Source organism: Herpailurus yagouaroundi, unplaced genomic scaffold (assembly GCF_014898765.1).
Source record: "Herpailurus yagouaroundi ecotype Mexico unplaced genomic scaffold, PumYag 181, whole genome shotgun sequence".
NCBI classification, from domain to species: domain Eukaryota; kingdom Metazoa; phylum Chordata; class Mammalia; order Carnivora; family Felidae; genus Herpailurus; species Herpailurus yagouaroundi.
The window spans coordinates 1,171,800-1,199,355 of NW_024412412.1; the positions used below are offsets into that span (position 1 = coordinate 1,171,800).

General features: G+C 57.1%; 1 protein-coding gene and 1 long non-coding RNA gene across 6 annotated transcripts; one reads left to right on the forward strand and one right to left on the reverse strand.

Moving 5' to 3' along the window:
• Positions 1–2,277: 2,277 nt before the first annotated feature.
• On the reverse strand, positions 2,278–8,668 carry LOC121039595 (uncharacterized). Its single transcript, XR_005794867.1, has 3 exons — positions 8,494–8,668; positions 5,618–5,826; positions 2,278–3,086 (listed from the first exon to the last, which is right to left on the reverse strand). It is a non-coding gene; the product is annotated as an uncharacterized LOC121039595 (long non-coding RNA).
• On the forward strand, positions 3,007–24,848 carry CLN8 (CLN8 transmembrane ER and ERGIC protein). 5 transcript variants are annotated; one of them, XM_040489797.1, is made up of 3 exons: positions 3,007–3,118; positions 15,745–16,415; positions 22,939–24,848. In XM_040489797.1, exons 2-3 carry the CDS (start codon positions 15,873–15,875, stop codon positions 23,260–23,262), a joined length of 867 nt encoding a protein of 288 aa, XP_040345731.1. In that variant the 5' UTR covers positions 3,007–3,118; positions 15,745–15,872; the 3' UTR covers positions 23,263–24,848. The 5 variants fall into 5 exon arrangements, with proteins under 5 accessions (XP_040345731.1, XP_040345735.1, XP_040345732.1 ...); XM_040489801.1 differs by lacking the exon at positions 22,939–24,848 and adding an exon at positions 18,212–19,493; XM_040489798.1 differs by lacking the exon at positions 3,007–3,118 and adding an exon at positions 8,887–8,964.
• Positions 24,849–27,556: the final 2,708 nt, after the last annotated feature.

A 27,556-nucleotide genomic window follows, 5' to 3' on the forward strand; every position in this document is an offset into this window, starting at 1 on the left:
TGCGAGCGGGCGTTGCGAGAACGGTTTCGCGGTCAAGTACGTTTTCCCGCCGACTGAGGGCGGTTAAGTGCACAGAACAGGATTTTAAATGAGAAGACGAATACCCACGTTCCAGACGACCGGCCGTCGTCACCTCGGCTAGTCACCCAGCAGCCCTCGCGCCCACGCTCGTGCCCACGCTCGCACCCCGCCCAGGCCCACGCTCGCGCCCCGCCCAGGCCGCTGAGCCTTTGCGCAGGCGCTATGGACTCTCGACTCGACTCCGCCCATTTCTCCCGTGAGCCACCGTTCCTGTACCTCACCACGCCCCCTACCGCCCAGGAAGATCAGCGGAAGTCCCGGGAAGACGGGCGCTCTGCGTTGGTCACGGCAGGCCGGGGTTCACGCAGCACGCTGGGCCGTTGTGACCTCCACGGACGCCGGACCCCTTTTCCTCACTCCCGGCTCGCTGGCTTGTCCCGCCCAGTGTCCCACGTTCCCGACTGGCCCCAGCCGCTTCTCTGTGGCTCCGGTCAACGTGTCCCGGGGACTGTCCCTCTGGGGCCTGCGTCTCTTGTAACACAGGGTGTTGATCTAGGGCCTCGGTGCCCGGGACACCTCACAGGTGACAGTGTGACCGACCGCATGACACAGGAGAGAGCCGCCAGCCTGCACCCCACGCGCCTTAATGCCGGTCGAAAACGTGGAGCGGAAGACACTCAGCCGAGAAAGTCCAGTGTTAGTGGCCCTGCTGACAGTGAGGTCCCGTGTGGACCAGGTCCCTGTGGACAGTGCCGGAGGCACAGAAGACAAACCTAACTGCCCCGAGAGTGCTCGTTCCGGACACAAAGCTTGCCGTTTCCGCCTTGGAAGAGCCCGCCCTCAGGTCTGGCATTGCTGGCGGGAAGGACTGGGCAGTGTCACAGGGCGGCCTGTGCAGTCAGGTGTCTGTCGCAGCCTCTGAGCGCCAGAGAAAGGGAGCCCGGCAGCCTTGCGGCCGTCTTTCCGGCTGACCCGCGCCGGGTCCCTTCCGACTCTGGGGCACCGGCCACCTCCGAAGCCGGCCGCATCGACGACTCTCTGGCAGGCGGGCGGGGCCCCGCAATTCAAAGATGCCTCCAGTGCCGTCTACACCGACGGAGACTCGGTTGGCCAGCGAATGGCTTCACGTCGGGGAACACCAAGAGGGCGCAGGGCAGGCAAGGGACGGGCCCGCATGCCTTCCTGTCGGGGGGCTGCTGTCTCTTAGCAAAGTCCTTGGAGAGCTGACTTCAGATGTTCTTATCCACCTCAGACTGTGGGCCCCGTAAACCATCCGGCCCTCAGCTCTGAGCCTCCGACGCCACGTAGAGAAAGCAGCATCGGTCTCCCAACATCTTCTTACCCACGAGGATTTTAAACACAGACACCTTGTAAACTCACTGTTTTGTTCCTGCTGCTGTGTCAGCTGCGTTCTGTTTTTAGGCGACTTTTGGTCTTTGGTTTTTTGTTAGTTTTCAACCGGGCTGAAAGAACTGTTGGTTCTTCTGGAAATGGAGGTACACAGCTGAGCGGAGGGTGTATGCCTGGGATCTGCTGGACGCAGGCCTCGTGAGACACGCAGGCACGAAGTGATCGTCTTGAAGGAAGCAGCTGAAGGTCGCAGATTCCTGGACACAGGAGGCAGGGCAGGTCCCACGGGGCCACCCCCCTGGAGGCCCCGGGGTCGGTCAGGGGCAGAAGAAGTGAGGGGGGAAGCCTTACTGTGGTTTTCATAGGAGGGACTGAGCCGGCAAGGGGACAGCTGACCATACCGGGGACTGGCAGGTCTGAGTAATTTCAGTTCCTCTGGGTACAGGGGCTGCCCCGGGGGTCAGAGCCCCACGGCTGAGAGCCGGAGAAAGCAGGCGGGTGGGTGGGGTGTCATCACCACCCTAGGGGATGCAGTCCCCGTGACGTCAGGGAGGCCCCCACGTATCAAAGCATCCTAAAACATAGAAAGGAAAACACAGGATTGATACACAAACCACACAGACATAACGATTTAAACCGAGATTTAGTTTCTCAGTTGAGAACACGTTTTTTTTTGTTTGTTTATTTTGAGCGAGAGAGAGAATCCCAAACAGGCTCCACGCTGTCAGCACAGAGCTCGACACGGGGCTCAAACTCATAAACTGTGACATTGTGACCTGGGTGGAAATCAACAGTCAGATGTTTAACCGACTGAACCCCCCCCCCCGGGCACCCCGGGAACACATTCTATTTTAGAGCAATGCCTCTGCTCCTTTTGAAATGTGTCAAGGCAAAGAGAAACGGTCATGTTTGTTTATTTACTTTAATCTTCTTTGAGCACATACTCCAGTAAAATAATGTTTATAAAGCATGCGTTATGAACAAAAGCGTTATATATGTGGGTAGTATTGCTTTCTACAAGTAGTAACTGCCCCAAGAGCAATCTCTGTTTTCCTGCTATCTGTAAACTCCAGCACGTACCGCTTTGTTATCTCCTATCAGTAGGCTGTGTAATAGCAAGAATTTGGCTCCCGGACGCCTGGGAGTCAGAGCTAAGTGACTTCCACGGGTAATGTTTATTGGCAGAAAAGAGCAGACGGCCCTCTTGGCCGGTGTGCCGAAATGAAGGTCCGGCCGTACTCCTGGTGGAGACATGTGACCCCCAACTCCAGAGTCATGGCCGAGCACCGCTTTGGCTCAGGTCAGACCCTGGTGCGGCCGGTCTGGCTGGTAGGCTCCTGACGGCCAGGTTTGCCAGAAGGCTCAGGTGTGAGCACGAGGTCCCCGCACCAGCTTCCCTCAGGGGTGAGGGTGGACAGCCCCAGCCAGTGGGAGCCCTATAGACATCGTGTTCCGCCCTCAGTGACTCAGACCTGTAATTGTCACCGTCAGAGGAGGCCGTGCGCCGGGCCACTGAGCAGCCAGCACCAGAGAAGACGGAAGGTTGTCTGGTTCCTGGGGGCCTGCAAACAGACATGAAGGGGCGAGCCTGAGGCCCGGGTCTGGCTCCTTCACGAGGGCTGTGACTTATTACAGGGAGACAAGAACCAGGGGAGTGTTTCCTGATTCCTGCTGGTGGCTTCTGGCGGCACCTGCCTCTCCCTGTAAATGTGCACCTGCCGGGAGGCAGAGCAGAAAGAACACTCAGGTAAGTTCTCACTGTGCGGCAGGTTCGAGAAGGGCCCACCTGCTGTGGGGATCTGCCTGCTGTGTCACGTTCGACCTGACCCTCGAAACACACTGCCTCTCATTTCCTTTTCTGTGCCTAGATATTTGATTTGTGCGTTGCATTATACTTTGTGCTGGGGGGGGGGGGCGCGGGCGGGGGAGAGGGTGACTTTTGAGCCTGTAAGTCTGTTCCCAAACTAGTACCTGAGGTAAAACAAAAAAATCCCAAGGGATCGCAGGGATCCTGTCTCTGCGGCTCTGACTTAAACATTCCTCAAGGCTGCACCACTTCCTTCAGTGGAGGAGCCCCTTCTGCCCCCCTTTCCAGGGGATGGAACCGGGCAGACCTGCGGCGGGGGGGGGGGGTGCGGGGAAGGCTCGCTGAGCACACCGCAGCCTGGGCTCCTGTGAGTTCGAAGTTGGTGAGGGTTTCTGAGTCTGAGCCTCTGCATTACTGCCTGCCTTCGTTGTGGGCGCAGTTCTGTGTCTGTGGGTGCAGCAGCCTCCGCCCCGGAAGGGCTTCAGCCCCACCCCCACCGGCTGCGAAGACCCAAATGTCCCACGCCCCCCGTGCCCCCCAGGAGGGGTCGGCTAGCCCAGGCTCGGCTTGGGCAGGGCCGCTCTGGAACAGCCTGGCTTCCTGGTCCTTGAGCAAACACACTCTTATCGAGTCACTTTTTTAAACGCTGGTTGTTTTGCTTGTGTGTTTGGCCAACCGAGACTCATGGTTCTTTCTGGGCCAAGATAATCACAGCCCTCGGCTTCCAGATCATCCTGTCCTGCAGAGAGAGCCCCGCCCTGGCTCAGCTGACACTCACGGAGCAGAAGCCTTGATGTTCCCAGACACTTGAGATGAATTCCAGCCTTGTAGGTTTGTGGTTCAGAGAGGTCACTCACACCTTCCCAGGTCGCAACACCAGCCCAAGCAAAGGGACCCCAGTTCAGGGCCCTCTGAAAATCTTGGACGTGAGCCATCAAAACCATGGTTCGTGGTTCAAACACATACTTTTCAGAAAAGAGTCAGATGCAGTGAATACTCATATAGGCAGGAATGATTCCAAGAGAATGCATTCTTCTCTGGCATTTTTTTTTTCTTTCTAAGAAGCTTTCATTTTGCCATAATTGTTGAAGAAATGTTCCCCGTGACACTTGAAGAGTGCTGACACAGGCATTATTCAGGAAACTACCGCCATTGATGCAGTGTCCCCGCGGTGGGCTTTGCAGTAGGGGACGGGGTGGTGGGCAAGTCCACCACAAGGAAAAGTGGGTTGTAGCCGAGGCGGGTGCGTGTTGGGGTGCCGGTGGGTGGGAAGCCTCATGCTGGGGCATTCCCACCAGACCAGCCCAACAGCATTCTTGCCAAAGCAGGCTGAGGAGATGTGTCAAGGGTAGGGATTTTGCCACAACTGGACGGAGTGTGCAAGGGCAGAGCCCCAAGGTCGGGGCCTTGAGGGTAAGAGGAGCCCCAGGAGAGCAGGTCAGGGAGCGTCTCCATCACAGCGGGGCCAAGAACCTCCTCATTGGCAGTGCAGGTGTCCAGAGAATCCCGTGTTCGTTTCTGATCTGTGGTCTGCAGATCGTGAACTGGGGTCCAATGTATTAAAATTTTTTTTTAATATTTATTTAGTTTTGAGAGAGAGAGGGAGAGAGAGAGACAGACCATGAGCAGGGGAGGGGCAGAGAAAGACAGAGACCCAGAATCTGAAGCAGGCTCTGAGCTGTCAGCACAGAGCCTGACGAGGGGCTCGAACCCACAAACCGTGATATCATGGCCTGAGCCGAAGTGGGACACTCAACCATCTCAGCCACCCAGGGACCCCTAAAATGTTTGGAATATCTCTCCTCCTCGGCTAACTGTGTTCTCTGGTAACAAATACAGGGATTTAAAAGGGGAAAGCTCCCCCTCCCCCCATGACAGCCCGTCCACTTATTTCTTGGTTCTTACCGAGAAATAACCAGAGGGGCACCTGGGTGGCTCAGTAGGTTAAGCGTCCGACTTCTGTTCAGGTCATGATCTCACGGTTCGTGGGTTCGAGCCCCTCGTCGGGCTCTGTGCTGACAGCTCAGAGCCTGGAGCCATCTTCAGCTTCTGGGTCTCCCTCTCTCTCTGCCCCTCCCCCACTTGCACTCTGTTGGAAAAAGAAGTGAGCATAAAAAATAAAAAGGAAAGAAAAAAGAAGAGGAGAAATCTCACTGCACCCACCCCACCCCCGCTAATTAATGTCTTTAAAAAATTTGTCTTGTTCTTAAGCAAGCAATGAGCTTTATTGCTTACACGATCAGAAAGGAAAGGGAATATTAAAACTGTCCTACCCACCGCCCCAAAAAAATCAGTTTCAATTGCCTCCAAACACCTCATGGCCTTGAATTTCAAAAGTCAGCCTCATCTTTCAGCAGCTGAGGGGAGGGGACAGGTTCCTTGACCTTACCACACCGGAGCCCTGGCTTTCTCACCTAGGAAGTGCGAGAATATGCCTACGTGCATCCCAGGACGTGCCAGGCCAGCCAAATGGTTGTGAATGAACCATTTCCGGAAAGCACCTGCCAGGCTGTGTCACACACAGCAGATATGTTGTGGCATCTGCTGGAGGGAGGGGCCGGTGACCCGCTTGGACCCACAGGGGCCTCAGTAGGAAGACAGTCCGTGGGTCCCTGTGGCCTCACCGGGAGGACAGTCCCGCGGGTCCCCTGTGAGCAGAAATAAGGCTGCAGTGCCGTCTGTCTTCTGAGTTGCACCAGGTTACTTATTACTGGTTGTCCCTGGATTGTTTTCCAAATGACTGATCTTACCACGATGCATCAAAGAGGGCAGAGTGGAAAGGCACAGTCCTTGAACATTTAAATTCTAGCTGAGGCGGTTTCTGCCTATGAGACTGACTGAGCAAGTTGTCGCTTGGTTTCTATGAGCCTCAGCTCTGTATTCATAAGGTGGCACTGAGGGCGAGGAAAGGGAGGCGCCCCGAGAGGCCGCACACCGCACCAGCACACAGTCACCACTACAGCTACATTTAAAACAAGTTTTTTAATCTTTACTTATTTTTGAGGGAGAGAGAGACAAAGCACAGGCAGGGGAGGGGCAGAGACTGAGGGAGATACAGAATGCGAAGCAGCTCCAGGCTCCGAGCTGTCAGCACAGGGCCCGATGCGGGGCTGGACCACACGAACCATGAGATCATGACCTGAGCCGAAGTCAGATGCTCAACCCACTGAGCCACCAGGTGCCCCTATAGCTACATTTTTATGTGACACTCAGGACCAGGATTTCACCTAAAGCAAGGTGGCACACACCAGAAAAAAAGCGCTGAACTTGAAAACCTGAATGGGAATGGAAACCTTCTTCCTGATGTGCTGAAGGTATAGACTGATTTTCTGATACCTTACTTTCAAAGAACATTCACAGTTAAAACGCCTTACTTTATCCCCACATTGGCCCCAGATGTACATGGGCAGTGGTTACCTGCAACACATCTCAGGGAAGGGAAAATAAACAAAACAAAAGCGCGTGACTCAGGATCTGTCATATTCTTAGTTCAATAAAGTTTTTGAGGGCCTCTCATGTAGGAGGCTGGATGGGTACAGGCATGTGGGTGCAGGTTAAATGGCTTTTCACAAGGCAGCAGACAGTCACTGGTCACTGAGGATGTTCTAGGGAGTGGGGGGTGGGGTGGCGCCTGGCGCCTGGCTCAGTGGGTTAAGCGTCTGACTCTTGATTTGGGCTCAGGTCATGATCTCAGGGTTCATGAGACTGAGCCCCACGTCTGGCTTCCTGCTGACAGCACAAAGCTTGCTTGGGATTCTCTCTCCCTCTCTCTGTCCCTCCCCCACTCTCACTCTCTCAAAATAAATGGTTTAAAAAAAAAAAAAAAAGAGGGAGCAGGGCCAAGTCCCTCTTCATGCAGGGCACATTTTAGTTGAAAGACACAGAAAACAAAAAATTATGGAAACAAACACATAAAAACACAAAGTGTCCGGTGGTGGTAGATGTGGTTAAGGAAGAAAGGGCTTCAGGGGAATATTCAGGGGCAAGGGCCCTACTGCGTGCTGACCTGGAGCTGTGCCCGGATGAGTCAGCGCCCCTGGAGACCTCAGAGCCCCCTACCAGGTGCTGTTCCCACATTTTCCAACAGAGCTCAGGGGTTGAGAGGCTGCACGCCAACTTCTCGAAGCTGGTGGTCCCGGAGGCCAGGGCTGTCTGGGTCCAAAGCCAGGGGGTTTACGCAAGGCCAGGCTGCCTGGCCATCTTCACTCAAAAACCAAACCCCCAATTCTAAGCCCCTGGGCTCTGTCTTCTGTGGGCTGGTTCTTGAACTACGGGAGAAACTAGGGGCACAGGCAAGGCCGGCAAGCTTTGCCTTTCCCATGGAAGTCTTCGTTCTGGAGGCTGCCTCACCTGGACGGTGAAGATAAGGACAGGGGAGTTTGACACCCAGTTGGCAGTTCCTACAGTTAATGGCTTTATATGACTAAGCAGCAGGCACTGAATGCCAATATAATGCCAGCCACTGTTCCCATCATAACATCTAATTCCCTGGGCAGTATTCCGAGTGGATGCTGTCCTAGTTTCCGTTTCACAGAAGCAGATTCTGAGGGACAGGAGCCCAGGTGATGAGGTGATGTGGGGGGCACACCGCCAGGAGAGGGGGCCTGCTGGATATCCATCACATGCCCAGAGGGGCTCTGGAAACCACAAGCCACCATAAGCAACCAGGGTCCTGGGGAGACTAAAACAACTGCTTTCTCCGGAAGATAAGGAGTTCCCAGGGGATGACATTAACACCCTGTGCCCAAGCTTTGCCTCCAGGGGTTCACAAAACCACACACAGAGGAGTGACAGTCGGGACAGACCACTCAGTGGGGCTGTCTTACGGACTTTGCAGACCAGAAACTAGGGTCGAGAGAAGTCCCTGTTCGCCAAAGGTTGGGAAGTGAAACTATCTGAATGTTCTCCATTTCCAAGTCTCTGATTGCTGAGTCACCCCCGTGTGGCGTGGAGCTGGGGCCTCCAGCTGCGGCCCAGCTGTGAGCTGCATCCCTGGGCTTCCGGGTGAGGGGAGGGGGCCTCCGGGGTAGGGGTCCCAGTGGGGGTTGTGTGGGGTCTCCGTGAAATCCCAAGGGGGGGCTCCTTGGGGTCGCGGTGGGGTCCCCGGGGGGGGGGGGTGTGTGGCTCCGCGGGGACTCTGGGGGGTCCGAGGGGACTCGGTGGGTCCCCGGGGTGGGGGGGGAGCTCCATGGGGTCTCCGTCGGGTCTCCGTGAATTCTCAGGGGGGGCTCCGTGGGGTCTCCGTGAGGTCCCGGTGTGTGTGGGGGGGGGCTCCGCGGGCTTGTCTCTGCAGTGCGCGATCCCCGGGGCCCTACCGTGGGCGGTGGGCACAAAGACGTTGCGGGGACCCAGCACCCCCGCGACGGTGGGGTCTGTCAGACGGCCCCTTTCCTCGGACAGCCGCTGCTCTCCCGGGGTCAGCCTGGGGCGTGACGAGGGCGGCGAGGGTCTGCGCACAACCGAGAGTACAGGGCAGGCAGGGCAGGGGCCGCAAGTCGGGGCCAGGTCCGCGCCCCCGTGGCCCCGCCTCCGAGGTTCCGTTAGGTCCGCGTTAGGCCCCGTCCCGCGCCCCTGGTTCCGTTCGGTCCCGCGCTAGGCCCCGCCCCCGCGCCCTTGGTTCTGTTCAGCCCCGCTCTAGGCCCCGCCCCCGCCCCGCGGTTCCGTCCGGTCCGCGCTAGGCCCCGCCCCCGCGCCCGTGGTTCCGTTCGGCCCCGCGATAGGCCCCGCCCACCGGACGTGCGCATGCGCAGCCGTGTTTGCGGCGAGGTCGTGACGGCGGCCGTGCGGTGAGTGCCTGGATGAGGGAGGACGGTGGGCGGGTGGGCGCACGGGCAGGGGCGGGGGCCGCGTGGACGGGGTGGGCGTCCTCTCCGTCGGGGCGGGGCCTGCGCTCCCCTACGGCGTGGCCGGGAGCGAGGTCCCGGCTTGGACGGGGGTGGGGATGCGCTGCACAGGGCTCCGGCCGCCCCGCTTGCAGGTGAGCCCTGTGCTTGTGCAGGGGAGCCCTGTGCGGGGGAGCCCTGTGCAGGGGAGCCCGGTGTTTGTGCGGGGGAGCCCTGTGCGGGGCAGCCCTGTGCTTGTGCAGGGGAGCCCTGTGCCGGGGAGCCGCGGAGCTCGGGAAGCAGCAGGGCGCGGCTGTGAGCCTTCCTCAGGCAGCTCCCAGGGCCCGCTCGCTGTGCGTTCTCGCCGAGCGCTTCCTGTCCCTAAACACTGGAGCTGCGCCTGTGCGCCTGTGCTGGGGTCTCCGGGTGGCCTGGACCACGTGCACTGCCTGGCAGTGGGGAGCTGTGAGAAACGGGGAGCCTGATGGGCCGCTGGATGGGCCGGTGCACCCTGCGGGGTGGTCTCCGTGCCGGGGAGACCTAACTTTGCAGGCAGGATTGTGGACGGGAAAAGAGCAGGCGCCAGGCAGTATGTATCCCCGGTCCTTTTTTAGGGGAAAAATTAGTAAGAGCTTATATTTAGTGAATCGATTGAATTGAAAATAGTAATGCGGCCTGGAGCTGGCTTGGAGGATTACAGGGTTTTATTTTTGTATTTATATGCTTGGTCAGATTTTCTGAATTTTGTTCTGTTCCTGGAGTCTGAATTTCTTTTGATTTTGGAAGAAACATTTTTACACACGACCAAACCATCATTCTCAAAGTGATACACACATGGGTCTCACACAGACAGTGAACACGTGTCAGGTGACTTTGGTCTCCTTGACTATGGACCCAGCAGGATGAAAAGCCGGTTCAAAAACGAGTGAATGAAAGGGTCGGAGAGGCATGCCGGGTGAGGCAGGGCAGTGGTGAGTGTCTGGGCCCACTGAAACCACAACCGCGCACTATCTCTTCCTGGGGCCGAAAGGGGAGGATAGCCCCTTATCAGCGTCATGGTTTAACCTCTGACTTCTCTGACCGAAATGGCCGGTCCCCAGGAAAGGGTGACAGTTACCTCCCAAGTCAAGTGATCCTCACGAGGTTTGTTAAGCAGTCATCCAGCATGATGTAGAAAGCATACACCCTTCCTCATTTCCAAGTTTTGGATCAATTATCGTAGCCAAATACAGAACTGCTAGTATTTGGCAGTTTAGCAATTTAGCCCCTGGTGAACTCTTCAGTGGGCGTCAGATGGAGTTCTCAGCGTCCTGGTGGCCACGGAGTCTCATCCCCGGAGACAGGGCTGACACGTCACACTGTGGCCCTGAAACTAATGCTTGTTAAATTTTTAAAAAACGGCTGGTTCAGCGCAATGCATCCACTGAAACCAGCGAATCTTAGAAAGACGAGGTTTGTAGATAGATTTTTTTTCCAAAAGAAAACAGCTGCAGAGAGTTGGGTGGGGGACCCTGGGCCCCTCTCTAGGAACCAGTGCCTCCCCCCCGACCCCCACAGCTCCGCAGCCACCTGGACTTAGACGCCTTCCAGATGGAAACAGAGCCTGAGGTGAGCTGTTGGGCCTCCGCTGTCCCCGAGAGGGAACAGGGACTTCCAGCTGTGACCACCCGCTAGACTTCAGGCCCCAGAAAGGAGCCCTCCAGTTTGGGAGGCGGGCACGTGGCAGTGGGACGGCGGTGACCCTAGTGTCCTCTGTGCCATCTCAGAGGGATGTGATCAGGGTGACAGGCCAGGGAAGGACAGAACTGGAGGTCGGCCCCACCCTGTCTGCACTGCCTCGCTGGCTGGCACCCGTCTGTCCCAGCTCCGCTCTCCTGTTTTGTTTCGACATCTGACTCTTAACTACTGTCTTCAGCTGTTTTTGTTTTAAATATGTATTTATATGTATATATATGATACTGTCCTCAAAAAGGTCTAGAAGGCTCCTCACGTTCTCCATGGTGTACTTTAAAATAATTTTTAAGTCTATTTATTTTGAGAGAAAGAGAGTGAGGGGAGGAGGGGCAAAGAGAGAGAATCCCAAGCAGGCTCTGCACTGTCAGCACAGAGCCAGACGCGGGGCTCGATCCTGTGAACCGTGAGATCGTGACCTGAGCCGAAATCAAGTGTCCGATGCTTAGCCGACTGAGCCCCCCAGGCACCCCTCTGTCGTGTACCTTAAAGGACAGTGTTTTTGCTCGGATTTCTGAGCCCTTGCAGCCAGTTTCCCATCACCCACGTGAAGAGCTGGCCCGCCCCCGGCCGCCTTACTTGGGCCTCCTCAGGAGCCCTGTGCCTCCGTCCTTGCCTCACGTGGTCTTACTGTCAGCGACTCAAGCATGTGGTTCTGAAACATGTGGACCCAGGAACGGGCCTGTGTCCTACCATCCTCCAGAGGACTGTGAGTTTGGTGAGCGGATCCCTGTCTCAGAACCTCCGCTTTTCCATTCCCTTTACCCGGGACGGTGCACGTCTCCACCCTGGAGGCACACTGAGGCCGTCCCCTCCTGGGCCCTCAGGACCCCCTGGTCCCTACGCTGCTTGGTAGGGGGCAGGAGCCTCAAGGGAGGGGCAGTAGAAAAGAGAGACTCACAGTGGCTTGCTTTGAGCGTTTCTTTCCAGCAGGATAATCAGCTTTTCTTTGATTGTGTGTGGCTCACATTTAAAGCCACTGCCGCTGTGTGCTGCCTTTGAGTTCCGCTGACCTTGTTTGGAAGAAGGAAGAGACTGGGCCACCCCACCTGAGATTTCCTGGGTTTTCACAACCAGATGGGGAGCGGAGGTCATGCCAGTTCAGTGGCTCCGCACCTGCCTCAGGGCACCCGCGTGCTTAGGAAATGCCCAAGCGTGGCCGTCCCTCCAGGGCCGTAAAGGCAGAATCTGGAGGTGGGCCCAGTCACAGGCATCTTCCACGCGCGTGGAAGAGACACCACAGGCGATCGATTGTGCACCATGGGCCGGGGCTCTGAGGGCCGTCTGGTCACATGCCAGTGCAGTCTGAATCAGTGACCACGCCTGGGCTCTCCTGCAGACGGCCTAGTCGAACATGCCTGGCATGTGGTAGGTGCTTCCTGTTAGTACCCAATGCCCACTCTCCCGCATTTATGTAGATTTTTTTATTCTCACAGTCAGAAACAGGCCCAGCATGGCCCTAAATAGTGGAACCACGGTCGGATTCCACCGTTCTTATTCCTTTGGCCGTGGCACCCTGGGGTCCCTCGATCCTGAGCCCAAACTTCCTGATACAGCACTTGTCCTGGCTCACCAGTGGGCCGAGCCTGAGGCTTAGAGGCCCGAGCAGAGGAGCCACAGAAGCTGGGATCCTTGGCTAAGAGCATATTCACGCAATCGTGGCAAAATGGGAACTGTCACCCGGACCTCGTGACTGGCTCGTGGGAGAGTACAAGAAGTCTTCGGGGGAGTCCATAGTTTAGCAGAGTTTACAGTTTTGTGCAGGGTGACTCTTGTAATGGTTACCATCACGTGCTTGGAGGTGAGGCTTCCTTTCTACCCAACCCTGGAAATCTGCAGGAAGTTGACCTGCACCTGTAAACTTCAGCCTCCCCCACCCTTGTGGGGTCAGGAGGTGACTCTCCAGAACCGGATTGTTCTGTGTGCTTTTATGAGACAGGTGTGGGCACCAGCGGACACAGAGCAGAGGCTCAGGAGAACCAGGGTTATCACACTCGTGGGCCCTGGAGACGGGCCCTGCCCGCCCCATGCTGGGCCCCATGGGAAAGTACCGGTCGGGAGACAGGACAAGGTTTAGGCTGCAGCCTTTGTTGGGGTTTCCATGGGAAAGGCAAGCAGGTCAGCGTGAACGCGAGGACTGGCTCGCTTGAACGATTTCGGTGGGCTTTGGTGGACCCTGGGACGGTCAAGGCAGAGCAGTAGTGCCTCCAGGTGCAGGGGCTGGATGGGGAGGCAGGACTCTGATGGGTTAGGTCCCTGCTTTGCTCTCTCAAGAATGGGCTGGCCTGGGAGGGGCGGGCTGCCCAGCCAGGAAGGTTTTTACGATGTCGGAGTGTGCAGGGGAACAAACGCAACACACCAGCGCACAGACGCCCAGGTGCTCTCGCCAGCCTGTCATCTATTAGACTGACCTGTGTGCACGTGCACTTGTACGTGTTTTTGGGGGCGTGTGAATCACAGGAGCAGAGAACGAGTCCGTGAAGCGGCCAGCGCAGCCCCCTCAGCGCCTTCAGTCCTGTCCGATACAGAGCACTCCTGGGCACGGGCACGGGCGATGGCACAGACTCGGGACTCCCGGGGGGACGTGTGTGTACGTGTGTGCTTTTGTCTTTCCTCCCTGAATCGATTCATACCCACAAAGAGCCAGCCTGCCATAGAGCTTGGTTCACTCAGAAGTAGGAAGACAAATGCTTCTATGATCTTTGCCTTTGATTACAGGACCATTATCAAATCCACGAGTTCAGTAGTTAGAAAAGGTGCCTCTGTGGTTTGGGTTAAAGGAGCTAGTACTTCCTACGTCCCGACAGTGGTCACCGTGACTGGGCAGAGTAGTTCTTTTCGCCGAGTAGTCACAAATGGACAGCTGTGGCTCTGGGCTCACAGCCCGCAGTTCAGCTAGACATGGTGACCTCCGCAAGGATGGACAGCTGGAACGCACCGTGGCCCCTGCCCAGTCCTGCTCCTTGTTGCCCAGATGTGGGTGGGAGAGCCCTCCGCTCCTGAGGAGGTGCCCTGTCTGGTGAGCCCCCTGCAGGGCTGTGGGATGTGGAAGGTGTGGGCAGGAGGGGGACCAGGGGGGACTCTGGCCACTTTGCTAGCACCTGATCCTGGGGTTCCCTCCTGCACATTGGGGTCCCGCGCTGCGAGGCTGACACAGAACGCTTCAGAGGTCCCTTCCTCCTGTTCTGAGGGCTCGAGAATCTGGCCTTGGCAGCTTCACAGACAACGCGTCCAAACTTACGTAAATGTGACCATGGGAGCGTATATTCAACAAGTGTTTCCTGGGCCCGTCCTCTGTGCCAGGCGCCGTATCAGGCGGTGGGGGCACAGCGGCGGGCAGGTGGCCCAGCCCCGCCCACAGAGAGCTGCTTGTCTCGTGGAGGCCAGGCTTCCAGAGAGGGCTTCTGGAGGAAAAGGCGTTGATGCCGAGATCGGAAGGATAAGGGCTGACAGGTGGGGCCGGGTGGGGAAAGGACTCTTAGAGGACCCAGCGCCAGCAGGAGCCCAGAGGTGAGGGACACGGGCTTTCAAACAGCTGCCTGTGCAGGAGGGCCGTCGGGTGGGGCAGGGGGCAGGTCAAGAGCCACCACCCGACCCCGTCCTGGGAGCACGGTGCTCAGACTCTGTGGGGACGCGTGTGAAGGGCAGGAGCATGGGTTTTGGTGACCTTCCTCTAGCGGTCACCACAGTGCAGTCTGTTGCGCTAACTAATATAAAACGTACGACAGCCGTCTTCTAACGTGGAGGCGGGAGGGTCCTTAAATGTATTGGAAATCCAGCCAGAAGTTCCTCTTAGTCTCCAAACTCTGCCGGACTTGAGGTCAGCAACAGCAAATGGGCCGGTTGTGAAAAGAAGAAATATTTTTTTGGTTTTTATTTCTGGGCAAAGAATGAAGTTTTGTTTTTACATTGTTACAGAGAAATTATTGGGTTATTTCAATTGCACTTACTGTTTGAGTGGGTAAGTATGTTTGTAATATCTTCTCTGCGTGTAGCCGCCGCTGGTGTAGGAGAAAAGGATTTGGAAACGGGGCAGTGGTAAGCGATACCCACACCCTCCTTTGTGTCTTTACGTACTGAGCGTAGGGGATGTTTTTCACGGTTGGAATCAGAATTCCCACCTTGTGTTTGAGAGCTGACGTGGTCCAGGGTGGGAGGTGGGTTTCCTCCGGCAAGGACTCAGCATAGCCCCCTGCCTGGGCGGGACACGCTGTCCTTCCCGGTGTCCAGGGCGGGGATAGGCACACGCGGGTGGCCTCGTCCCTTTCCCATCCAGGCCTTGCACTGGCTTCAGATGGGAGTGTGGACGGGCTTCACGCCCTAGGCAGGTTAACAGACTAGAACTGGGGACTTGGGTTTTCCTCCGGTTTATAAGGACCCTGACGTGACGGGTGATGATAATCCTTGTGCTGAGTCCTGCAAACACCTTCTGTGTGCCAGACGTTACTGCAGCCCGTCTACACAGCCGCCCCTGCTCCTGTGCTCCCGACAGTGATTTCTGCGTGCGGAGAGCGAGCGCAGACAGTGTGAAGTCTGCACGCAGCCCGACCGGGGCGTGTACCCTGCACAGTACTGTGTGCGGCCTGTAGAGGGCAGGGCAGGGCTCTCCCTCGGGGGTGTGAGGAGAAGCTTTCACAAAGCGTATCCCGGTGTGGTTGCCTAAGTGTCTCACCCTGTGGAGCGTGACCCAGGCTGTGAGCGGGGCGTCCCCGCGGCAGAGTCCCGGATGGTGTGTGCCATCAGCCTCACCACTGCTGCTGTCCCACCTCCCGGCTCCCATGCCCTCTCCTTTCCTCCTCAGGTGCTGCCGGTGGCGCTTCCCTGCTTTGTGTGTGTGTGTGTGTGTGTGTGTGTGCATGCGCATGCCTGCCTGCCTGCCTGCCTGTCTGCAAGCCCGTGAGGACAGAGGGCTTGTGACACTCCCTCTCCCAGCACTGTGTGCGTCCTGCAGGAGCAGAGAAGCGGGGGGGCCCCCATCCCGTCCACACATGTGAGCCTGTCTTCCTTCTTCAGGTCGGAGACGAATACATGACGAGCCCAGACGCACCTGCACGGACGGTGCCTCGTGGGACGAGACGCGGCGTGGGCGCCCGAGCCCTGCTTTGGTCCTGGGACGCCTTTAATCCTCCGCACCTAGGACGATGACTCATGTGAGCGATGGCGGCACGGCAGGGAGCATTTTCGACCTGGACTACACGTCCTGGAAGATCCGCTCAACGCTCGTGGTCGCCGGCTTTGTCTTCTACGTGGGCGTCTTCGTCGTCTGCCACCAGCTGTCATCCTCCCTGAATGCCACCTACCGCTCCCTGGTGGCCAGAGAGAAGGTCTTCTGGAACCTGGCGGCCACCCGCGCGGTCTTTGGCGTTCAGAGCACGGCCGCGGGCCTGTGGGCCTTGCTGGCGGACCCCGTGCTCCAGGCCGATAAGGCGCGCGGCCAGCAGAACTGGTGCTGGTTTCACGTGGCGACGGCAACGGGATTCTTTCTCTTTGAAAACGTCGCGGTTCACGTGTCCAACGTGCTCTTCCGGACGTTTGACTGGTTTCTGGTCGTCCACCACCTCTTTGCCTTCCTGGGCTTTCTCGGCTCGGTGGTCAACCTCAGAGCCGGCCACTACCTGGCCATGATCACGCTGCTCCTGGAGGTCAGCACCCCCTTCACCTGCGTTTCCTGGATGCTCCTGAAGGTGAGTGTTTCTGCGGGCGTGGGGCTCACCTGTCCTCTCTGCCCTCGTCAGCACGACCTGGGGAGCCGGGCAGGGCCCCCTTCCCGTCTCGCGTCCGTGCCACGGCTTCCCTGTGCGCCACGCTCGGGGTCCCCGCCAGACCAGGTCATGGCGTCCACAGTAACCTCTCATTTTGTTGAATTCCGTGTTACTAATTTTTTTAACGTTTATTTATTTTGAGAGAGAGGGAGAGAGAATCCCAAGCAGGCTCCACGCTGTCAGAGCAGAGCCCGACGAACCGTGAGATCACAACCTGAGCAGAAACCAAGAGTCAGACGCTTAACCGACTGAGCCACCGGGCGCCCCTCCGTGTTACTAATTTTATTTTATTTTATTAAAAAAATGTTTTTAATGTCATTTATTTTTGAGAGAGGGAGAGAGAGACAGCACAAGTGGGAGAGGGGCAGAGAGAGAGGGAGACTCAGAATCCAGAATCCAAAGCAGGCTCTGGGCTCCGAGCTGTCAGCACAGAGCCCGACATGGGGCTTGAACCCACGAACTCTGACATGACCTAAGCCGAAGTCGGATGCTTAACCGACTGAGTCACCAGGTGCCCCTGCTAATTTTAAACAAATGTTTTAAGCTTCTGGCTCCATAACAAAACAGTGGATCTGAGCTGATCGTATTCTGTAAGCCCCAGAAAAGGTGATTTTGTTTTTCTTTCTTTCAAATGTTTTTGAAACAAGGTCCAAAAGTGTACATATGAATACACACATCTTTCTGAAATGTTTATCTCATGTTATGTTAACACTTGAGATCTACCCTTGTAACCAGTTTTTAGGTAACGGTATTATTGCAGCTCTTTTGAGCTTGTCTCCCATTGCGTGGCCGACACTTCATGTCTGGTGATAAGTAGCTCCCTGCCGCCCTCCTCCAGCCCCGGGCACCCGGCATTCCACACTGAGCTGTGAGTTTGACCATTGTAGGTAACTCGTATCGTGGAACCATGCGGTGTTTGTCCTTCTGTGATGGGCTCGCCGCTCTGAGCATCACGTCCTCAAGACTCATCCACGTTGCATATCAAAGATTCTCCTTTTTTCAGGCCGAACAGTTTTCTGTTCTGTGTGTACAGCACACTTTCCGTGTCTGTGCACCTGCCTTGGGCGCTGCGGTTGTTTGTGTGTCTTAGCTGTTGTGCGTCACAGGGAAGGAGCTAACAGCTCTTCGAGATCGTGATTTCGGTCATTTTGGAAAACTACTCAGAAGTGGGTTTGCTGGATCTTAAGGTAGCTCGGTGTTAGAGAGTAAAACCTCCGAACCATTTTCCACAGCGGCTGCCCCATCTTCACTCTCCCCACACTGCGAGGCTTCCTGTCTCTCCACACCCTCGCCAACGCTCGTCTCGTGTGCTTGACGACAGCCGTCCTGACAGGTGCGAGGCGGCTCCTCCCTGTGGGTCCAGGTTCCGAGTGATGCTGAGCATCTTTTCATACAGCTGTTGGCCTCTCTGGAAAACGGTTCAAGTCCTTAGGCCATTTTTTGAATCTGATTTTTTTTTTTGTTTTTTACTATCGAGTTGTGGTTCTTTATGTATGTTGAAGACTAATCTGTTATCAGTTATGTGGTTCACAGATATTTTCTCCCACTCTGTAGGTTGTGTTTTCACCCCAGTGAGCGTTTCCTTTGCTTAAAGCAGGATATTCGTTTGATGCAGCCCGTTGTTTGTTTTTATATCTGTTGCCTGCCCTTGGTGTCTATCCATGAAATCATTGCTAAGACCAACGTCATGAAGGTTTTTCCCCCATGTTTTCTTCCAGGAGTCTCAGCTTTGGGTCTTATTTTTAAGACTTGAGTCCATTCTGACTTGCCTTTTGTGTCTCGTGTGGGAACGTGGTCCCATTTCGTTCCTTTGCACGTGGCTGTCCGGTCTCCCCAGCAGCACCTGTCGAAGGTACTGTCCCTGCCCCGTTGTCAGAAATGGACTGATCATACCTGGTGAATTTCTCTCTGGGCTCTGCGTTCTGTTCCATCGGACTGCGTGTCAGTGCCGGGCAACTTTGATTAGCTTTGAGATAGAGTTTGAAATCAGGAAGTGTGATGCCTTCATCGTTGTTCTTCTTTCTCAAGAGTGACATGACTATTTGCGGTCTTTTGTGGTTTCCTGTGAATTTGAGAATTGTTTTTTCTGTTTCTGTAAAAAAGCATCGCGATTCTGGTAGGGATGGCGTTACATCTGTAGATCACTTTGCTAAACTTTCTAGTGAACTTTTCTGTTCTTCACCGTGTTCTCAGCTCCTTGATTTCTGTCTGGTACTTGTTTTTAAACATTCTTCTGTCTGGCTTGAAATTCTCGCTTGTGGTCATGCATGTTGTTCTCGTGACTTCAGTGAGCATCTTCGTGACAGTTGTGTGTAATTCTCTGTCACGTAAACCCTTCGGTCCCGTCTCACCAGGGGGTGCTTTTGGAGGGTTCTCCTTGTTCCTTGGTTCAGAGCTCCCTTGCCTGGTCCCACTCCCGGCTCCGTTGCTGTCTGTGCATTAGACCAGGAGGGCACCTCTCCAGGTCTGCACACACTCCTCACATGGGACACGACCCCGCTGGTCAGCCTGGCCCCAGGCTCTGGGGCAGAGCAGGCCGCTGTGGGGTCGACCAGCCAAGCCATTGCCGCTGCTCCCCGTGGGCAGCCGGGCTCTGCTGGACTGTCAGAACTCCAGGACTGGCGAGCTCGAGGCCAGTCCTCCGGGAGCCCCTCGGAAAAGTTGGGGTGCTGGGCGCTCCTTCCTCCTCTGGGGTCTCTTCCCGATCACGTGGTGCGGGAGGGTGCCCTGAGTGCTCCTCCCGGCCGCGGCGAGCGTGGGCTCTCCTGCACAGGGGCCTCTCCATCGGTGTCGCATTTCTCACGGAGGGACTGTGTGTGTGAACGGTTGCTAAATCAGTGTCTGTGGGGAGGGCGGATCCAGGCTTCCTGCCCGCCGTCTCACTGGCGGCTGTCACACATCGGGATGGTTTTCTCGTGTTTTTGTTTCTGAATAAGGTTGTTTAGGACCTGGAATTGTTATCTGTGTATTTGTTTCCTTTATGTTTTCAAAAGCGTGTTTTTAAAAAACGTGTGTCGTCTGTCTACATCTTGATTCTTATTCTGAGATCAAGATGTTCACGTTAAACTCTTAGAATCAGATTCTGGCCATCTCGTATGACACGTTCACAGCCTGTTTTACGTGAAACTTGAGACACAGCTTTTTGTTTTGTAAACGTCTACTGCAGTCAGCACACATGGGTTGTGTCACTCCTGCACACTGTGGTAAGCTTTGGGAGAAAACAGAGAAGTAGGAAACACCACACTGCCTTCAGGGTCCTTGGGGGTCGATGCTGTACGCACACCGGAAGTGAATTAGCGGTGTAAGTGTGCAGACTTTCGTACGTACCTGGCCACGTGCCCAGCAGTCCCGTCGTCCCCCAGGGCCGCCCCACCCGGTGCCACAGGAGGATGTGGCAATAGAGGGGCAGGTGCCGTGGAGGGGGACAGGGGGCCGGGCTGGCAGGTGCACGGGGCGCTACAGCAGCCGGGCGGTTTAAGCACCTGGACAGCTGCTCGTGGATGGGGGGCTTGGGGATGGCGTGAGGTCCTTGGACAGGAGTGATCTGGGGGGAGGCTGGAAACCGTTAATGGAGTGAAGGAGCGTTTCAACTCAGCTGAGCTCTGAACGGTCATGGAAGCCGCTGGTCCGGGTGTGGGTCATTTTAGGTAAGGTGCTGTGACTTGGGACCCGCCCACTCACGCCACGTGGCTTTTCGGCGCTGCCCTCGTGGGTGTCCTCCCCACGGAGCGGGGCCTCCTGAGGACGGAGGGCAGGGCGGACGCTTCCCTGTGCCCTCTGGCTGTGAGCACGGCACCGGTGGCATCGTGGCCGGGTGTGGACGGAGGGTGTGCGGGTCAGACAGGCGGTGGCCCAGCCGTCCTGTCTTCTCTGCCCCCTCACACGTGAGAACACCAGGCTTCACAGCAGACGTGGCTGCGGCGGGAAGGGATGTCCCCGAAAGGAGCCGCGTCCATCCATGCGCTGGGACACCGTGCCCCGTGGTGACCGGCACCACAACCCACAAGACACGCGAGCTTGGGCTGTGATTCGCGTGTTCCGAGAAGATAGATTATTAGTTATGTCAAATTTTTGTCATTTTTTGGAGGATGCTCTTAAAAAGAAGAAATGAAATCTTTCTCTTTCCTGTGCTCGGGCGGTCGGTGTCGAACGGCTTCACGGTGTCTTTCCAGACCTGTTTGTGCCCCGCCTGGAGCAGGGCTGCTGGGGGTCTCCAGGTGTCTCCCTCCTCAGGTGTGCTGGGAGGCCCGACCTCCGGTCCCCAGCATCCCCACGAAGAAGGCGGACTCTAGCCGTGGGGGGACGCGGGCGACAGGCCTGGTTTGGGCCGTTTTCTGCGGTCTCTGCGGTTTGCCGGGCGCTGTGTACGCAGGACGGAGAAGGGGGTCTTGGTGTGGTCGCTTCTCAACACCATTCGCTGTGTTGACTCTACGGAGCAAGCAGGTCCCAGCGACAGAACTGTGCCCTAAAACGCGGTAGCTCAGGTCAGAAACTCTAGCTGTTTCCTTGCAGTTCACACGCTGCTGTATGTATGTGCCGCCTGACGTGTGGAAATCCTTTTAGCCTTTAATAAAGTCGCCAAATCCACACACGGTTGGGCGTCCTGTTCAAGAATCTGCCCACCATCCAGGTCTGATTTGATGGCACACTGAAGGGTGTGAATCAAGACCGAAAATGTCACCGTCGTGTAAAGACGGGTCTCTATCTCAAAAGCAGGGGCCCGTTCTTAGCGTCTCCCCCTCGGCTGGGATTCCGCAGTGTGGCTTGGACTCACACGGGACTCGCACACTGGGTGATACGGTTAATCTAGGACGCACCGGCCCATGACGCGAAGTGGGTGAGGTAGAAACCGTTGCTGTCGTGCGTGTGTCCTGTGCGGTGCTCACCGCCGGGAGCCGGGGCCGCACAAAGCCCTCTCTGTGTGCGTTGTCACAGAGCTCGTTCCTGTCCCCGGCTTTTCTCGGAGCTCCGTCACCTCGTGACACTGAGGAATGCCAAAGAACGCTCGGTCCCCCAGCTTCGAGCTTTCCAAACGTAACCTAATTATTCCACGGGGAAGAGTTCGTGTTTGTGATACGAGTATTCATGATTTAAGAAGACTGCTTTTAGTGGCGAGGGAAGACTCACCACTTAGAGACTGAGGCAGGGAGGCTGTCTGCGGGGGCCCGAGGCTCCGGCCTCAAGAACCCGCGTGCCTGCAGACGGACAGTCTGTTAGAGCCTCCACGGGGCTCCCAGTCTGTCGGATTCTTTTCTCTCCTCCTCTTCCCGTAGGTGCTTTCCTCTACACCTAGAGGAAATTTAAACTCTGCCGGAATAAATAGAATGTTCCTCTGGGCGCTGTTTACGCCTAACTTAACTCTCAGCAGTACTAGAAAACATGCCTGGGTGTGTCCGATCTGAAAGTAGGAGGCCATTCACATTTCTTGTGGCGTTAGTTTTGGGCCAAGCTCACCGTATTTCAGATGGCAAGGAAATTTCTTGTCTTTCTGACTTTCTTTGCCCTAAGTCATCATTTCCACGGAGTCTCCTTTTCCTTTGTCCGAGCCGTGATGACACTTTTATGACCTCAGAGTTAGGATTCCTTTCCTGTTTTTTAAAAACAGACTCACTCTTGGAAATTGGTTTGCATCCTCCTCAGGGTTCGGCAGACGTGGCTCAAGTGAAGCCTGATCCTTTTCCTGAGGTCGTTTCTGCTGCCTGCTCTCGGGGCCTCTCTGCCTCAAACTGCTGACTTTCCTTGTGCAGAAGCAACACAGTGTCCCCACCCGGGGAGGGGCCACCTGTGGCCCGGAGCTCCCGAGGGAGATTGTGCAGCTTGGGGTCAACGGAGACGAGGTCGGAGAGGCTGGTGTGTGGAAGGTCTGAGGGGTGCGGGGATGCGGGGGTGCTGGATGTCCTCTGTCACCTGGCTGGGGGCCCACCGTCCTGGCACCGGAGTGGCCTGGTGCTGGCCAGGCCCCGCCTTCGCGTCCAGGATCTGATGGGCCATCTTCAAGTTCTCTGTTCGGTTTTGGCTACAAGTCTTGGAAACTGGTTTTAGTGTAAAGTCAGAATAATTTTAAGGAAAGTCCACTTGTGCCTGCGTCCGTGGGCTCCGGGGGTAAAGGACCCAAGATGAAACCAGGAGGTAAGCGTGTATCACCCTCAGCCTCCCTGTCCCCAGAGGCCCTTCTCCCAGGGCTTGCTGGCGGCCAGTGTGTGTGACTCAGGGTTAGAAAGGGGACTGAAGTGAGACTGGAAACAGGTCTGGCCTCGGCTCCTGGGAGCACGAATCCGGGAGCGGACGGGTGGCCTTGCTCCGGGGCGATGCCCCCGGGAGGGGGAGCGGGGGAGGGGGGGCACGGCTGTTGCGGGCACGGGGGCTGGGCGCACCCAGGTGGTGAATTCGTGGTGGGCGTGACGTCTGGGCGGCCGCGTCCTGACGCGTGTGCTCTGTCCCACAGGCCGGCTGCTCCGACTCCCTGTTCTGGAAGCTGAACCAGTGGCTGATGATCCACATGTTCCACTGCCGCATGGTGCTCACCTACCACATGTGGTGGGTGTGCTTCTGGCACTGGGACGGCCTGCGCAGCAGCCTGCACCTTCCGCACCTGGCGCTGTTCCTCGTGGGGCTGGGTCTGCTCACGCTCGTCCTCAACCCCTACTGGACCCATAAGAAGACGCAGCAGCTCCTGACCCCGGCGGACTGGAACTTCGCGCAGCCGGAGCCCGGAGGCGGCCGGCCCGTGGGGGCTAATGGCCAGGTGCCGCAGAAGAAGGGGCAGTAGCCGCTCGGAGCCCAGGGCCCCGGGGCGCAGGCGGCTGCTGTCCACGGGCTCCGCGAGGTCCCCGCCGCAGACTCTCGCGGAGTGAGGCAGGGACCGCGCTGTCCCCGGCGCTCTTTCCGAGTCACACTGACTGTGCTGATTTCCCGGTGGCCGCAAAGGGTGTGGCAAAGCCTGGCTTTGCCTCTGGGGGCACATTTTTGCCGTCGCGACCCTGTCGCCTGCTGTGGTTTGCTCCTGTGCGCCTAACCGTGTGCGGCCCTGTTGACCATCAGGGAGGGCGTCACGGTGGCGGCCGGGCCACCTGTCCAGGAGGAGGGAGCGCTCCCGGTGCCGGGCGTGACTCGGCATCAGCAACCCTCCCCCGCACCCCCTTCCCCGCCGCTGTGGCCGTCAGGTCAGCATCCGGTCTGTCCGGTCACACGGTCAGCAGTTTGTGTGTCCTATCTGGTGGTGGTGACCTTCTTAGCCGCAGGGCACTGTCCTCGGACAGAAGGGGTCCTGTTTGGGCCCCTTGTTAGAATCTCCGTGGATGGAGAGGCCAGCCTGGCTGCGGTCGCGCCATCTGGTGGCGAAGCCGCGGGCGGGCCCCTTGCAGGAGTGACCCTCCCCCCCTTGGGGGACGGAGCCAGCCTGGTGGGTGTGTGTGCTCCAGTGCAGGCTGTGGGGTCACGCAGCAGGGGATCTCCAGTAAAACCAGAAGCGTGTATTCACACTCTCTTGGTCACTTGGTAAAATAAGGTAGATGTTCGGTAATCAGACCTGTCTGGATTTTAGAGCCGTTTTCAACGGACCGAGTTGCCGGTGTGCTTCCCAACTGGACCCTCATTCCGTGGCTGGCGTTCCTGAGGGTTTCAGGGCCAGGCACTGGGCACTCTGCCCTGCGAGCTGGGAGGGCAGGCATGCCGCCTTCACCTGCCGCCTCCTCGGGAAGGCGGGCACCAGCCTAGCACGTGTGCGGGGAGGTCCGGGGCCCCCCCGCTTCCAGAGCTCGCTTAGGTGCATGCCTCCACTGTTAGCAGAGATGTGTCCGCCGAGTAACGGCCTCTCCTGTGAAAGTGAGGGTCCCCCCGCCCCGACTTCCTTTAGTCCGCGAGAACAGGCACCCAGTAGGTCTTGTGTAACAGCAAAGTGCTGCAAAGGGGGTCCTTCCAGCTCACGAGAGGTTTCAGGGGACCGCCCTACTGTGGGCAGTGGGGGACACACGTACAGACATTTGATTCTGGCCTGGGGTGTGCAATTAAAATTAGGTTTATTTTTTTTCTTTTGAAAGCCTCTTTGACGTCTTTGCAAAAAACATGCGTTTATTGGTCACGGAAACGTCCGACTCGTGTTTAAGTGACAGGGCGCTCACGGCGGCGATATTGGTTACTGCTGCTTCGGCTTTATGCTTAGGTCAAGATCCGTAACACCCGTTTATCTCCTCGTAAGGAGTGATTGAAGCCTCAAAGGTACCCCGCAAACCGCGTCCCCCAAAGACGACTAACTCACGATCCTGCGGCCCCCGCCCTTCTTGTGGAACAGACTTAGCTGGTGTCTTCCAATGGCACAGAAGCTTAATAAAGTAACTTATGTTTATGGACCCAAAAGGATGTCCGTTCTTGTCTCTCCATACTGTTTGGTCGGTGTGAGTCGCTTGTCTTGGAGACACCAGGTGATGACCCATGTCTGTTCACACTTCAGGTTAAAGTATGAAATATTTAGCTTACTTTTTACGTGACCCACATCAGGATTTGACCTTCCCAGGGCTCCCCCCTTACACCCCACATCTTTATAACGACGCAGTAGTCGTGTGTGGAGAGGGAAGGACCAGATAGCACGAGAGCTTGGCCCGCGCACACTTTCGTGCTCCCTCTGACCAGGGACTTCCCACAAGGAGCAGCAAGGCAGGCGTGTGCGTAGAAGAGGCTTTTTTTTTTTTTTTTTAATTTTGTTTTTCTTTTTTCAACGTTTATCTATTCCTGGGACACAGAGAGACAGAGCATGAACGGGGAGAGAGGGAGCAGAGGGAACAGGGAGAGAGAGAGGGAGACACAGAATCGGAAACAGGCTCCAGGCTCTGAGCCATCAGCCCAGAGCCCGACGCGGGGCTCGAACTCATGGACCGCGAGATCGTGACCTGGCTGAAGTCGGACGCCCAACCGACTGCGCCACCCAGGCGCCCCTAGAAGAGGCTTTTTGAACCCTGTTGATCCAGGACCCACACACCTTTATTGCTCAGGGGCTGGTAGGGCCTTCAGAGTTGTAGGGAGCTTTCCGGGCTCCGCGCCAGGCCAGGCCACCTGGCACCGGCTGTGGCGTGGCTCAAGGCTGCCGGGACACAGGCATCTGCAGCTGGACGTGCAGCAGGGGAGCCCCGTGTGACTCCCACGCTGTCTGCAGAGAGAGCGGGTGGGCGCTGGACAGGGCGAGTGCACGTAGCAGCCAGAAATTCTGGAATCTCAGGGCGCCTGGGTGGCTCTGTCGATTGACTGTCTGACTTCAGCTCCGGTCACGATCTCGCGGTCAGGGAGCTCGAGCCCCACGTCGGGCTCTCTGCTGTCAGCACAGAGCCTGCTTCAGACCCTCTGGCCTCCCCCCCTCTGTGGCCCCCCCTTGTCCCCTCTCTCCCTGTGTCTCAAAAATAAAAGATTCTTTAAAAATAATAAAAAAACTGGGGCCCCTGGGTGGTTCCATCAGTTAAGCGTCCGACTTCAGCCCAGGTCACGATTCACAGTTCGTGAGTTTAGGCCCCGCATCAGGCTCTGTGTTGATATCTCAGAGCCCGGAGCCTGCTTCGGATTCTGTGTCTCCCTCTCTGTCTTCCCCTCCCCTGCTCACGCTCTGTGTCTCTCTCTCTCTCTCGAAAAATGAATAAACATTAAAAAAAAATTTTTTTAATAAAAAAAATAACAACCTTAAAAAAGAAATCCTGGAATCTCGAGAAATGGGAAGATCTAGCCGCAGCAGCCTGGACTCACCTGCCGCAGGTGTCGGAGGCAGGAGCCAGCCGTGCCCTCCAGCGTGGCCCGTGGGGAGGTTAAGTACCATCGATTATCGCCTGTCACCGCACTCCGTGCTTTGGCATAGACACACTTCTCTGTGCACAGGCCGTGTTCTTCAGAACGGCCTTGGCCGAGGGGTGGCGGGAGGGAAGGACAGTGGGCCAGCGAGCGTCTTCCCTGTGGAAGCAAGACGGCCCCAGCCCTACTCGTGTGTGTTCCCAGGACCCCGCAGGCCGGGAGGCCGAGCCCCCACCCCCTTCCTCTCTCCTCAGACCCCGGGGTCTCCCCGCAGCCGGCAACCACTGCCCTGTGCTGGGTGCTGTGCCGAGTCACCTGCAGCTTCTCACCGTCCCTGCGTGAACGACCCCATGCCGGCGGTCCTATGTACACCAGGCACCTGAGTCCCAGAGGCTGCCTTCTTGCTGGTAGGTGACGGGCTGGGACGCAGCCTTCCCCGTACTGGGGCTCACTCCTCTGGTGTCAGAGCCGAGGCTCGTCGACGTGCGGTCCGCTCAGAGCGTAGGACAGCCCCTGATGGAGCCCCGTCCCGTGTTCACGCTGTCCTTGTGTGTGTCCGTCCACGGCTGACCGCACGTCCCCGTGGTGCCTGGCATGGGCCAGCCGCTCGGCCACAGGGAGCCAGGGAGGGGACAAAGCCCGATGTGGATGAGAAGGGCTCACCAGCTTGCGGGACGGGTCGTGGCGGATCTTCGTGGGAAAGGCAGGGTTGGGAGGTAGCTCGGAGGTACCTGGCAAGGCTGGTGGCCATAGGGGACATTCTTGGTGGGGAACCCGTCATGAAAGCTGGCTCAGCTGCGAGAGGGTCTCCTGCTTCCCGGAGCCCGTGGAGGCCCCAGGGGCGGCACCCATCAGGGTCCCCGAGCCTTCTCTCTGCCTCGGGGGTGTTGGTTTCAGTGTGTCTGTGTCAGCTGGCTTCACGGCACACGGAAATCGTGTTAAATCTAAGTGTTTTGCAAGGCGAAAAACTTTCCCTTATTCCATCGTGTGAGCCCTCGAGCAGATAAAAACCTTCCCTATTCCATTGAGCCCTCGAACAGACAACAGCAAAACGGAGAAAGCTGCGTCATCCTCCCTTCATGCGGTCAGATGTCAGGATGGCCCTGACCTACAGGTCACCGTCACGTGTCCTGGGGACTTCTGGGTCCCTTCCTGACCCCGTAGCCTCCCGTTCCCAGTGAGGCAGGGTCGCGGCACCTGTTAGAACTGCTTTCAGATGCACGTGACCCCCCCAGCCTCCCAGGAGGAGGTTGCAGGGGTGAGTGGGGCCGGCCCCCAGTCGGAGGGCCACCCCT

Coding starts and splice junctions, on each gene's coding strand:
- CLN8 (XM_040489797.1), top strand. CDS start 15,873: ATGACTCATGTGAGCGATGGCGGCACGGCAGGGAGCATTTTCGACCTG. Junction 16,416..22,938: donor TTTCCTGGATGCTCCTGAAG/GTGAGTGTTTCT, acceptor TCTGTCCCACAG/GCCGGCTGCTCCGACTCCCT.